This window comes from Sus scrofa, chromosome 14 (assembly GCF_000003025.6).
Source record: "Sus scrofa isolate TJ Tabasco breed Duroc chromosome 14, Sscrofa11.1, whole genome shotgun sequence".
Lineage (NCBI taxonomy): Eukaryota > Metazoa > Chordata > Mammalia > Artiodactyla > Suidae > Sus > Sus scrofa.
Window position 1 is genome coordinate 36,346,900 of NC_010456.5, and position 14,684 is coordinate 36,361,583.

The window sequence follows — 14,684 nt, forward strand, 5'->3', positions numbered from 1 at the left end:
ATCGAACCCGCAACCTCATGGTTCCTAGTTGGATTCATTAACCACTGAACTCCCTGAGTAATAATTTCTTAATGAAATAATTTAAATGCTATAAAGTAAAGGGCCACAAACTCAAATTTTTATCAGTACCAGATAAGCATTGTGTGTATGAAATGGACAGACAGAGCGAAAGACTTGGCACAGCTGATTTCATTGTGAGACACATTGGAGGCCAGCAGGGTCAACAGTGAACTGTTCAGAATATGCCCCTCCTAAAGCCCTCCACCCCCTTTTTTTAATTTGCTATTCAACTGTAGGGAGTTGTTCAGACAGGAATGTAGGAGACTGGAGACCTGGATTTTAATGTAAATTTCCTTTTTAAAAATGTTGACAGTTAATCCAGAGTTACTTTTTAGGAGCTAAGACAAATTTGTGATCCAAATCCAGTCTCTGGGGCTGTTCTTTGTGACTTCATATAAAATCATCTTGATGAAATCAGTTTTAATTTTAAAAACTGGCTTTATGTTTTGTTTATATAAGATCGGTATTGGAATGAAAACCTGTGTCCAAAAAATGGTTTAAAAGAGCATTAGGGAGTTCACTGGTGACACAGTGGGTTGAGGATCCAAGGTTGTCACTGCCGTGGCTCAGGTCTGTGGTGCAGGGTGATCCCTGGCCCAGCAAATTCCACAGGCACAGGCCCCTCCCCCCATTAAATTTAATTAAAAAAAATAAAATAAAGTGATTATACTATTTAAATTAAAAAAACCCTTAGATTTGGACGTATAACTCTACTATACAGAGGCATAGGATTCAGTTTCCTGCCTTTTGTTTAGTCTGTGTCTGACCTCAAATGATCATTTTTATCTGGGTCTTCCCTTCTTTAAAATGGGGTTTTCTGGGAGTTCCCGTCGTGGCGCAGAGGTTAACGAATCCGACTAGGAACCATGAGGTTGCGGGTTCGGTCCCTGCCCTTGCTCAGTGGGTTGACGATCCGGCGTTGCCGTGAGCTGTGGTGTAGGTTGCAGACGCGGCTCGGATCCAGCGTTGCTGTGGCTCTGGCGTAGGCTGGCGGCTACAGCTCCGATTGGACCCCTAGCCTGGGAACCTCCATATGCCGCGGGAGCGGCCCAAAGAAATAGCAAAAAAAGACCAAAAAAAAAAAAAAAAAAAAAAAATGGGGTTTTCTTGCCCTACTTCCCGCAAAAGATTTTTTGAAAGGCTGTGAGAACTAATGGTTGCGGAAGTACTTTGGAAATGTCAGCTCACCAACAACATGAAAGCATGTGCTCAGAAGCGCTCTAGATGGGAAGCCCTGGCTTTTTCTCTGCTGCCTTTCTCATTTGTACCGTAGCTTATTTAATCTGAGGTTGGTACAGTACAGCTAGAGAGAATAGCACACCAGGGCTTAGCATGTCATTCACAAACAGTGCAACAACTTCAGAACCCATTGCACAGCTTTATCTCTTACACAAGTCCCCCAAAAATTGGCATGCAACCTTTTGCTTATGGTAGTTTCAAAAATGAATGATTTAGATTATTGTTTAGATCTGTTTAATCTATCATTTGCCACCCCTAAGATTCTTGGTATTCTTTTTTTTTTTTTTTGGGTCTTTTTGCCTTCTCTAGGGCCGCTCCCACGGGCATATGGAGGTTCCCAGGCTAGAGGTCTAATTGGAGCTCTAGCCAACCGGCCTATGCCAGAGCCACAGCAACACAGGATCGAGCCACGTCTGTGACCTGCACCACAGCTCACGGCAAAGCCGGATCCTTAACCCACTGAGCAAGGCCAGGGATCGAACCCGCAACCTCATGGTTCCTAGTCAGACTCGTTAACCACTGAGCCATGACGGGAACTCCAGATATTCTTGGTATTCTAAAGTGGCACTGTTGATACAACTTTCTTTGATGAAGTAAGTGTTTTGTATTTGCACCTTCCAGTGTGGCATCCACTAACCTCATGTTGTAGCTGTGCACCACTTGAATTATAGCTAGTTGAGACCATAGCTCGACTTTTATTTAGGTAAATTTAAATTCAATACATAGGGCTAGCGGCTACTTTATTTATTGGACAGCACAGTTCTAGACTATAGGAAATCCTCCTACTGTTGTCTCCATTGCCCTGGACCCCCACTTTATCCTAGCACTCGCTTGATGCCTGTCATACTTGCTATGAGCTATCTTTTCTTTTTTTATTTTTTTTTTGGAAAACTTTTTCATATTCATTATCTAGCATGAGGTTGGTACTCAATTCATTTTTATTGAATGGAATGTTAGGTTACTGTACAGGATAAACCATTTTTATTGCCTAGGGAGCAATTTAATTTATTAGATTTTTCAGTTAATTGTCATAGTTCCTTTTCTGATCTGAGCTGCCTGATAATTTTAGGGTTTTGTTGAACAGGGAAATTTGAAAGGAATCCAATTCAAGTAAAGATCACTATTTACACACTTAATTGTTTTGGTCTCTGAGATAGCAATGATTGCTAATCAAGATTTCTGAGTTTTCTGTTATCTGTACTCAAAGATACCACTGTGCCTTAGATTTAACATTTCTTTGCAGTGCCTGATTTGGATTTTCAGGTTGGTCAATTAGGCATAGCTAATTAAAAATCATAAGAAAATGATTTGAAGAGCCATTAATTTATGACATTCTTCTTTCAAATTATAAGTGAATGGATATATAATTTATTGGAGAAACATTAGTTTAAGCACTTGTATTAATAGATTTCAGGAGAATTTTAAGCATTAAAAAAAACCTTTTTCTTTTTACACCTTCTAGTTGGAAAGAATGATCCTGTGCTGTTTTACATATACACCTAAGAAAATATATTTCAAGACAGTTTTATTACAATAATGAAATAGCAGAACATTGCAGGCAGTATTTTGTTTTCTGTGTGCCTATTCCAAAAAGAAGTCACTGCTTATAAGAAAATAGCACAGTGTGATCAGTCTCTGGAAACTAAAAATAATTGTGCTATATAATGCATAGCATATTGAAAAAATTAAAAAATGAAATAGAATTGCCTGCCAGCCTACAAAAATCTGTTAGAAGTTTGGAAACCATGATGCAATATGTGTACTTCTTTGCAACTACCTAATTAATACTAAGGCCTCTTAGCAGCATGTATAATATTTGTATTAATTGTAATATAATACTGGCCAATGGCTTTCCTAAAATAGATTCCCTCATGGTCACTCATTACTATAAAAATGCTAGCCTAGATAGATAGCACTGCGTTTTGAAAACCAGAAAAATGTTAAATTTTCATGTGTATTTGATTATAACTACTTTTAGAATCATATATGGATTATAGCCTCAAGAGAACAAGTACAGTGGCAGACTTTCAATTTCAAAAATGACAAAAATATAATTGCAAATTAGATGGAAATTTCATCCTATGTTCTATAGCTAATTTGGCATTTGAACTCATGCTAAAGTTCTATTTAGTAGTTACAGCTTTTGAAAATTACATTGCCCAAATCCAGCATCATGTTTTCTTGTAAAAATAGTAATAGTTCCCTCAAAAGATTAAGATTTAGTTTTCTTAAATATGGAATAAGTGGAAGGGTAGGGCTATATTGAATTATTCTTCATGCTTTTCCACATTCTGCACTGACTCCTTTGAATCGCCCCCACACACACCTTTTTTTTTAAATAGAAAATTGAATAAACCAAGTGATAACACAAATAAATAAGAAATGCACAGGCCGGGTTGGGGTGATTGTGTGTGTGTACTCCAGCACCTGTGACCTGCCTCCCGTTCTCACTTGTGCTGTATTTTGCAGTAATGTGCCTAGTGTTGGGAGCCTGGCAGATCCAGATTATCTGAACACACCACAGATGAACACCCCGGTGACGTTGAACAGCGCTGCCCCAGCCAGCAACAGTGGAGCAGGAGTTTTGCCATCTCCAGCAACCCCTCGCTTCTCTGTCCCCACACCACGAACCCCTAGGACCCCAAGAACTCCCAGAGGAGGGGGCACTGCCAGTGGTCAAGGGTCTGTCAAATATGACAGCACCGATCAGGGGTCACCAGCCTCTACCCCCTCTACCACACGGCCTCTTAACTCTGTGGAGCCTGCCACCATGCAGCCAATTCCTGAAGCCCACAGTCTCTATGTCACCCTGATTCTCTCAGACTCCGTGATGAATATCTTTAAAGACAGAAACTTTGACAGCTGTTGCATCTGTGCCTGCAACATGAACATCAAAGGAGCGGATGTCGGGCTTTACATCCCCGACTCTTCCAATGAGGATCAGTACCGCTGTACCTGTGGGTTTAGTGCGATCATGAATCGAAAACTTGGCTACAATTCGGGACTCTTCCTAGAAGATGAGTTGGATATTTTTGGGAAGAATTCTGATATTGGTCAGGCTGCGGAGAGGCGCTTAATGATGTGTCAGACCACCTTCCTTCCTCAGATGGAAGGAGCCAGAAAATCCCAGGAGCCACCAATAAGCCTTCTCCTTCTCCTGCAGAATCAACATACACAACCTTTTGCTTCACTGAGTTTCCTGGACTACATTTCTTCTAACAATCGTCAGACTCTTCCCTGTGTGAGCTGGAGTTATGACCGGGTGCAAGCAGACAATAATGATTATTGGACGGAATGCTTCAATGCCTTGGAGCAGGGTCGGCAGTATGTGGATAATCCCACAGGTGGCAAAGTGGACGAAGCCCTGGTGAGAAGTGCAACTGTGCACTCTTGGCCTCATAGCAACGGTAGGTTTCCCAGAATACAAATTTTCTTTGAAAATTATTTTGGAGTGATGATAACTTGAAGACCTTTTTATAAAACAAAATTTTAATTTCTTTTCTTAAAAAATAGACATAACTAAAGCGAGAGCTGTCTTGATACCACACTAAACTTAAGGCTAGGGAAATGTTTTATAATAAAATACATTTGGAGAAGTGTGGTTATTTTGTGAAAATTGCCTCTTATATTAACTCATAGGCAGTTTATATTGGAAACCTGTGACTGCTGAGTATCAGCATCATCTAGATTATACAAGCTTAAACATGAAAGTGCATCCTTTCATGTTTAAGTCTTCACATCCTTCTGGATCAAGTTTTCATGATACTTCTTCCATAAAGCCTTCTACCCATTTACAAAGCATTTTCTCTGTCCCCTGGTTTCCCAGTATTTTGTGTGTCTGGTAACACTGTCACATTTTACTTTGTGTTTTGGTTACCGGGACATGTCACTGTCTTAAAAGCTCCAGCTGGGAGTTCTCTTGTGGTGCAGGTTCAGTCCCTACCCCAGGAAATTCCACACGTCATCCCTTTCCTTATTCATCCACTATTTATACTTTGATATGTCCTGGGGGATAAAATGGTGAATCAAAGAGAAAAGGTCCCTGCCCTTAGAGACTTTCTAATCCATTTTGAAAAGTGGACATGAATCAAATAATTACACAAATAAGCATATTACTGTAAACCATTATAAGTGATGAAAGCATGGGGTATCAGGGGACACTTCCTTGAAGAAGTGGTAACTTTTTTTTTTTTTTTTTTTTGTCTTTTTGCCATTGCTTGGGGCACCCCCACGGCATATGGAGATTCCCAGGCTAGGGGTCGAATCGGAGCTGTAGCCACCAGCCTACACCAGAGCCATAGCAACGCGGGATCCGAGCCTCATCTGCAACCTACACCACAGCTCACGGCAACGCCAGATCCTTAACCCACTGAGCAAGGGCAGGGATTGAACCCTCAACCTCATGGTTCCTAGTCGGATGCGTTAACCACTGACCCACAATGGGAACTCCAGAAGTGGTAACATTTGAGATCTCAACAATGAGTATAGGTTAACTGGGTAAAGACTGTGGGGGTGAAGAATTGTGTCCTGGGCAGAAGGAGTCTCAAGTCCCAGAGTTATGTAGAGCATGGGGCCTTCAGAGAACTTAAAGAAGCTAAGAGGCCAGCAGAACATCACGAGCCTTTTGAGGCATGCTAGGGATTAAGTCTTCATTGAAAGATCCTTAACAAGTTTTTGATGGGTTTTATGACGAGATATTGACATCAGATTTGTTTAGTTAGAGAAAAATGTACTCTGATTGTAATGTGGGCTGTGGATAAGAAAATGGCAGAAATGGATTTGAGGAGACTGGAAAGTTACTGCAGTAGATGAAATAAGAAACAGTAGCTTGGGGAGTTCTCTCTGTGACATAGTGGGGTAATGATCCAGCTTATCTCTGTGGAGATGCCGGTTTGATCCCTAGCCCAGCTCCATCCGCAGCCCAGCACAATAGGTTAAGGAATCCAGTGTTGCTATAGCCATGGCATAAGTTGCAGCTCTGGCTCAGATTTGGTCCCTGGCTTAGGGGCAGCCAAAAAGGGTGTGGGGGGGGAGAAACAATAGCTTGGCTTAGTGTCCTAGCAAAGGAAGAAGATGGAAGAGAACTGGAAACACTCAAGCAAAGTTTGGGAAGTATATTGCAGGAATTGGTAGTGGGTTGAATTTGGGGGATCAGGGAGAGCATGATATTAAGACACTCAGATTTATAACTTGTATACTTGTGAGCCACACGGGAAGTCCTATAACTTGTATATCTGGACAAACAGTATCATTCAAAGCTAGTATACTAGAGGAAGACCAGGTCTGGGGAGAAGGATCATATACTGAGTTAGGGAAGTGTTTTTTTTTTTTTTTTTTTGTCTTTTTGCTATTAATTGGGCCGCTCCCGCGGCATATGGAGGTTCCCAGGCTAGGGGTCTAATTGGAGCTGTAGCCACCGGCCTACGCCAGAGCCACAGCAATGCGGGGTCCGAGCCGCATCTGCAACCTACACCACAGCTCACGGCAATGCCGGATCGTTAACCCACAGAGCAAGGCCAGGGACTGAACCCGCAACCTCATGGTTCCTAGTCGGATTCGTTAACCACTGCACCACGACGGGAACTCCTGAGTTAAGGAAGTTTTAAAGATCTCTCTTGAGATACCTAGGTAGAGATGTCAAGTAGACAGTTGGGACTTCACGACCTGGAGCTCAGGGGAAAGAAAGTGATGGCAAGTAGATGATAAGTCACAGGCACAGAGGAGGAAGACACTCAGGAGGCACTCAGGAGGAAGACAGTGTGGAACGAGAGGAGGGCCTAGAACAGAGCCTTGCTGAATTCTACCTTGTAACCTACTTTCAGAGTGGTCAGCAAGCATTCAGATGAGGCTGATCTTTTAAGATAAAGATTAAACCAGGCTTTTGACCACAGTGAGAGCTGCTTCTATAGACTGATAGGAGCAGAGGCCAGACTGGAGGGATTCCATGAATGAAAGAAACATGGACCCTCCTTTTGTATAGGTCCTCAGTCTTTCAGGGAAGAAGGTTATATTATACAAGCAAGGAGACTTCTTGGAGGAGGAGGTGGTTTTTTGTTTGTTTTTAAATCCCACACCAAAGCAGTACTTTATTTTGTAAATTTTGACCCATTATTACACCTATGTTAGGGTCTTTTTCAACTGTGAGATGTGCAAGATGAAGAAAAAATTTAATTACATGAGGGTTGCACCTGGAAAATAAATTTCTTAAACTCCATATGCACTCCTGAGGAGTTATACTCATTTTTATAACTGCTTCTTAGGTTTAAATACAGTACCTTATAATTTGCAGGTTTTTGATTAATGCCTGCTGCATGAGTTTATGAATTAAGAAAGTGCAGTCTTTCCCCTTAAGAATTGTGGGTGATTATCTTAGGTGGTTTCTTTTAATTGATAGTGGTCTTCATATAGAAAAGCAATCTGTATGGGTCTATCAGTAGTGACTTGGATATGAAGAATAGCACATTTTATTGCAGGGGATATGTGGGTCCCAAATTCAGATGACTAAAAGTACCAGACGGATGATGTGAATGAATGATGTGGGAAGTCAGATTTGCAAAAAGCAGTGACCTAAATTGTGTCCTTTCACAGCATATTTTCTATCTTGTGTGCGTAGGAATAGAGTTTACAAAAAAGTTTGTCTGCTTTCATTTTTCTCTAACCTCTGGTTCTCTTTCATTTTTCTACTTTTGATAGAGCCATGGGTACAAGAAGTACTTTGCTTTTCTCTTTACTAAGAAAAAAAGAAGCACAGGCTTAAAGATAAAAGCAGTTGATGCTGCTTGAGTCTCAGGCAGGCAGCAGAGCAGGGACCATCAAGAACTGTCTGAAGTTGCAGCTACTCCTCAGCTCCAACAAGTGTCAGTCATGCAGGAATATAATGGTCTCAGCTGCAGGGTTGCCAGGCAGTTTTCCAGTTTTTCAAGAGAAGCTGGAAATCTAGATTTGTATGTGAAATTTCCTGAGAGATTCTCAATTTAAAACCCCAAAACTCTCTGGGCCATCAATTTGCAGCCTGTGTTTGATTTAGGGACACATCTAAAAATGTCTTTAAGGAGTTCCCATCATGGCGCAGTGGTTAACCAATCCGACTAGGAACCATGAGGTTGTGAGTTCTATCCCTGGCCTTGCTCAGTGGGTTAAGGATTCGGCTTTGCTGTGAGTTGTGGTGTAGGTCGCAGACATGGCTCGGATCCCACATTGCTGTGGCTCTGTCGTAGGCCGGTCGGCTACAACTCCCATTAGACCCCTAGCCTGGGAATCTCCATATGCCACAGGAGCAGCCCTAGAAAAAGCAAAAAGACCAAAAAAAAAAAAAAAAAAAAAAAAATGTCTTTAAGACCCCTTAAGCACCTTGTGTTTCAGACTTAGTTGGTAGAAAAACCACAGATTTCTGTCTGTACCACTTTCTTAATCAGCTAGAAAAGTAAGAGTAAGGAAAGGTCTTTAGGAACCCAGCTGTGTAGATTCATAGCCAACCCCTCCAAGCTAATTAGCTCTTTCTTCAAATTTTTTTGAGAATTTGATGAGCGTCATGGACCTTATCCCCTGGGAAAAAATAAACATACACATTCATGTATGTGTATGCAGTTTTGATTAGAGTTTCAGAGGTTTTTCAAATTCTAGGTTGAGAACCCCTCCGTTGAGAACCCGTCCTGCTAACTGGAAGAAAATACGTTCTGAAACTGAGTCCCCTACCTTCTTCTCTGTACAGATGACTTCAGTCCTATCATTGTCTTGTTTACTTATGCCTCTGCCTGTGTAGAAGGTTGTCTTTCTCTTTATGCATTATGTATTTTGTGAAAATATTTTACATTAAGAGCATTTTTAAAAGGTTTAAAAAGCTTTGCAGTTCCCGTTGTGGCTCAGCAGTTAACAAACCCCACTAGTATCCATGAGACCTCGGGTTCCATCACTGGCCTCGCTCAGTGTGTTAAGGTTCTGGCATTGCCGTGAGCTGGCATTGTCGTGAGCTGTGGTGTAGGTCGCAGACATGGCTTGTATCCATTGTTGCTGTGGCTGTGGTGTAGGCCGGCAGCTACATCTCTGATTCGACCCCTAGGCTGGGAACCGTCATATGCTTCAGGTGCCTCCCTTAAAAAAAAAAAAAGCTTCTACTTAAGTTCCTTTTTCTCATTTATATAATAAAAGCATTGATATTTGTAAATAATAGTAAATAATAAATAAGGTGTTTTTGTAGCTCTCTCATGATCAACCTTGGAAACAACTCTGAATGGTTTTAAAAAGTCAGACCTATTCACTTTTCTACCTTTAGGCAATACTATAGTTAATCTCTTCTATGTAGCATAACCTATTTCCCTATTTATTATTTCCAATAATAAGTAATAATGTATCTTCACTTTAGAAGACTGTCTTTCCTCTTGACAGCTTAGTCTACTATAAATCCACTATAATTAGAGTCTTCTATAAATAAACTCTGCTGCCAATGATGTCTTTGTCATGGACTATAACTGAGGTCTAAAGTGATGGCAAGAAAGAGGAGTGTGCCAGGCCCCCTTTATGATTTCTGTTTCATTTCATTCTTCTTCCAGTGCTAGACATCAGCATGCTCTCCTCCCAAGATGTGGTCCGTATGCTGTTGTCCCTGCAACCCTTTCTCCAAGATGCCATCCAAAAGAAGCGCACGGGCAGGACCTGGGAGAATATCCAGCATGTACAGGGACCACTTACCTGGCAGCAGTTCCACAAAATGGCAGGACGGGGAACCTACGGTAGAATCCCTGTTTAAATTCTTTCTACGTTTAAATTTTATAATCTCTATTTTCCAATGGTCAGTGTTGGAGATAAGTTTTCTGAACATCTTCAATGTAATCAAGGTCAATGGGACAAATAGTCCTTAAATAGACTGTTTATTAGCATCTCCTCATCTCCCCAATCCTCATTGCATTTTCATCTGGATGAACTTCTAAACTAGTCTGTCAGCTGCTTTGATAAGGATTATAATGCTTATCTTAAACGACATGAGTCATAGTGCTCTTTGGAGAACTGATTTGTTCTAGTCTGCTCTCTGATCTTATTGAACCTTTATGAGTGTGTTCTGATTTGTTTAATTAAGGTTCTTCATCAAGGGCCATTTAATTAAAAGACTGAAGAATACTTTTAAGAGTATCATGTCAACCTACAATAAAATTTCTGATGCCAGAATTAAGCACCAGGGAATTCACAGATATCCAGGTTGTGAGAGACAGACTCTCAAGCATCTTCCTAAACTGCAATCTTGTTTTAGGTTCTGAAGAGTCTCCTGAGCCGTTGCCCATCCCCACTCTGCTAGTAGGCTACGACAAGGACTTCCTCACCATCTCGCCATTCTCCTTGCCCTTTTGGGAGAGGCTGTTGTTGGACCCATATGGGGGCCACCGTGATGTTGCCTATATTGTGGTGTGTCCAGAAAATGAGGCCTTGCTCGAAGGAGCCAAAACTTTTTTCAGGGACTTGAGTGCTGTATATGAGGTGAGAAAGATATGAAAATCATTTGTGTGATACAGGTCCTCAAGATGTTTTCTAGTTATGACTACGTTTTAAAAAACCAGTATCTTCAAAGTAGGTCTCAAAGAAAATTTGAACATAGTTGGAGGATGAAGGAAATGATTAAATTGGCCAGTTTTTTTCAGAAGCACATCACTTTGCCTCTTAGCACTACATTTTATTAGATTTAAAAGATTTTCCTCCACCAGGCTTACCACACATCCTAAAATCCTGTCAGTTGTTTTTCCCCCGTTTATGTGCTCAAGTTTAAGAGTATTGCTCACCAGGCATAGTGGTTTATCAGATGAGCTTACAAAAAGAAAGCTCATCTACCTTGGGGATTGGTAGGGGGCCAGGGTGGGAGGAGCAGAGTTTCTGAAAACAGTGTAAAAATGTTCCACTTGAAAAATTCTGAAAAGATTAGTTTAATGAGAATTCCCTGGTGGCCTAACAGTTAAGAACTCAGTGTTATCATTGCTGTGGCCCAGGAATTCTGCATGCCTCATATTTCTGTTATCTTTATATTTGACAAGATTAAATGAAATTAGTATTTATAAACTGTTTAGAGCTTTGACAGGCATGTTATACTCATTACTAAAGTGTTCATTTAAATAAGATGCCAAGTTGAATTTCAAAAATATTCCATAGCAGAACATTCACTATCTATAAATGTATGAATACACATGAAATAATGAACTTATGTATTGCTTCAAAGAAGTAGAAGGTGCTAACTTGTCAGATAATGGCATCAATTAAGCCACTGAAGGAATTCCTTGGATACAGTAATTTGTAAACACTGCCTGGTCCATGTATGTGTAGTTATATTAAATCATAATTACCCTATCACAGAAAACTTGTCTAAGCAATTTTAAAGCCCAGCCATTCTTGTGAATGAAGCTTTCAACAGGAGTTAACAAAACATGAAAGTATTCCTGATCATTTTAGATCTTAATGACTTTATTAGAATAGCTCATTTGGCAGTAATGCATACCTGCTTCAGAAGAGTGAACACTAGAGAATTTTTTCAGGGCTTAGTAAGCCTTCTGTTCATCAACCCTAGTAAAGGCTAATAATATGGGCTGTCCCGCTGGTGAACAGGTAGTTAAGTAGCTTACTTTTTGTGGGTATGTTATTCTAATTCTCTGCCATAAGTACCCATTTAGTGTCCTGGAGGTTAATAACAGGATCTTATTGTGCTAAAACAACTATTTACTTTTAAAAAGTGATCAGCATATCCATTGCTTCCTTGGCCTCTGCTGTTGGTGATCTCCAATGTCTGTAACAATGTAGCAGATGGCCCATAAAATTTTAATGTTATCTTATGGGAAAACATCATGAGTAGGGATTGCTTAAGAGGTTTTAGTGGACATATGTCTCGGTCAGCCTTAGTAGGCAAGAATCTGGTTAATGCTTTATTTGACCATTAGCAACCAGGTAGTGCTCAGCAATCTTCCCTTGTGCAGGGGGAAGTAGTTGGGGTAAAGAAACATTTATTTTTCTTTAGAGGAAATGTTTTTCCTTAATCTCGTTTTATGTTATCAGATGTGTAGGCTTGGCCAGCACAAGCCCATCTGCAAAGTGCTGCGCGATGGGATCATGCGCGTGGGGAAGACAGTGGCGCAGAAGCTGACGGACGAGCTTGTGAGTGAGTGGTTTAGCCAGCCATGGGGCAGCGAGGAGAATGACAATCATTCCAGACTCAAACTTTATGCGCAAGTTTGCCGCCATCACCTAGGTAAATGGGGAGTTATTTGGCACAGTAGAATTGGAGACGTAAATAGCAGGTTGCCCCCTCCTCGCAATTAGTGATGCAGTATACTTATTTTGTCTCAAGTAATGCTGTATTTATTTAGGTCCTATTTTTGTGTTCTCCATACTTAAATGCTAATTTTTTGTGTACATATATTCTTTTTTTTTCCCACTGTACAGCAAGAGGATCAAGTTACCCTTACATGTATACATTACAATTACATTTTTCCCCCATCCTTTGTTCTGTTGCAACATGAGTATCTAGACATAGTTCTCAATGCTACTCAGCAGGATCTGCTTGTAAATCTATTCTAAGTTGTGTCTGATAAGCCCAAGCTCCCGATCCCTCCCACTCCCTCCCCCTCCCATCAGCCAGCCACAAGTCTTTTCTCCAAGTCCATGATTTTCTTTTCTGAGGAGATGTTCATTTGTGCTGGATATTAGATTCCAGTTATAAGTGATATCATATGGCATTTGTCTTTGTCTTTCTGGCTCATTTCACTCAGTATGAGAGTCTCTAGTTCTATCCATGTTGCTGCAAATGGCATTATGTCATTCTTTTTTATGGCTGAGTAGTATTCCATTGTGTATATATACCACCTCTTCCGAATCCAATCATCTGTCGATGGACATTTGGGTTGTTTCCATGTCCTGGCTATTGTGAATAGTGCTGCAGTGAACATGTGGCTGCATGTGTCTCTTTTAAGTAGAGTTTTGTCCGGATATATGCCCAAGAGTGGGATTGCGGGGTCATATGGAAGTTCTATGTATAGATTTCTAAGGTCTCTCCAAACTGTTCTCCATAGTGACTGTACCAATTTACATTCCCACCAACAGTGCAGGAGGGTTCCCTTTTCTCCACAGCCCCTCCAGCACTTGTTTTGTGGATTTATTAATGATGGCCATTCTGACTGGTGTGAGGTGTGTACATATATTCTTTAAAAGCTGTTTAAAGTTGCCTAAAGAAGTTGTATCTAATTTATTCCTCTTGGCATTAAATGCTTAATTTTAACCCAGATTCCCGAAAGAATCTTAGACAGTTATGAGGCTTATACACACAGGAGCATAATATACTCTATTCTAATAGCCTTAGAATATATAGCCTCTCATTTTCTCTACAGAATCAGCTTGAAAGGAAAATATTACAAATGATTAATTTTTTTCTTTTTTTTTTAATAAGGCTCTTCTCTAGAATTTATAAGAAGTAGCCCAGTGTTTATTTCCATATTTACAGAACATGTAAGCTCATGTTCACGTGTGGAGATAGCATTTGGGGTGTCATAATCAGAAGCGTGTTTTTTTAAAAAGTGACTATTCTGGATTTCTGCTTCAGCCAGACACTGCAGAACATCACTAAAGCCACCTCTCTGCATGTACTCTTTCAGCACCTTATCTAGCCACTCTGCAGCTCGACAGTAACCTGTTGATACCACCTAAGTACCAGACCCCACCAGCAGCAGCACAGGGACAAGCTACACCTGGGAATGCTGGGCCTTTAGCCTCAAATTCCGGATCGGCAGCTCCCTCGGCTGGCAGTGCATTTAATCCCACCTCTAACGGCAGTTCTACGAACACGGCAGCAAGTAGTTCCGCATCTGGTTCCTCTGTACCACCAGCCTCCTCATCTGCCTCTGCTCCCATTATTAGCCAGATAAGCACTACCTCTTCTTCAGGATTCAGTGGTAGTGTTGGAGGGCAGAACCCCAGCACTGGGGCCAGCTCTTCAGAGAGAACACAAGGGAACATAGGCTGTGGTGGAGACACTGAGCCAGGGCAGAGCTCCTCTCAGCCCTCACAGGATGGACAGGAAAGGTACTGTATTCTCTCACTGAGATGGTAGCTTTAGCCTGGACCCCTTGTCTCTTCTTTCTCTGCACCCCCAACCCCCTCAACTTCAGAGTCTCTAAATCCAGTCAAGTGCTGTATTTCTATTCTTCCCTAAAGTAACAATTGTCAGTCTATAGCTTCAATATTAAGAAATTTGAGACTTCTTATAAACTATTATTATATCACTAGTATAATAGTAATATTAATGTACTTACTAATTAATATACTAATATTAGTATAATATTACTAGTAATACTATTATATGAATGTAATATATGGATAGTAGTAATAGTAAGCTATTGCTATTAACATAGTAGTATTATAAA

General features: G+C 40.8%; 1 protein-coding gene across 9 annotated transcripts in view; it reads left to right on the top strand.

The window, feature by feature from the left end:
* Nucleotides 1–14,684, top strand: part of MED13L (mediator complex subunit 13 like) — a 322,734-nt gene that overhangs the window by 285,066 nt on the left and 22,984 nt on the right. For all 9 annotated transcript variants that reach the window (XM_021073127.1, XM_021073122.1, XM_021073120.1 and 6 more), the window contains 5 exons: nt 3,769–4,706; nt 9,849–10,028; nt 10,544–10,767; nt 12,325–12,517; nt 13,917–14,343. In XM_021073127.1, coding sequence (XP_020928786.1) covers nt 3,769–4,706; nt 9,849–10,028; nt 10,544–10,767; nt 12,325–12,517; nt 13,917–14,343 — 1,962 coding nt within the window. The remainder of the gene's footprint in view (nt 1–3,768; nt 4,707–9,848; nt 10,029–10,543; nt 10,768–12,324; nt 12,518–13,916; nt 14,344–14,684) is intronic.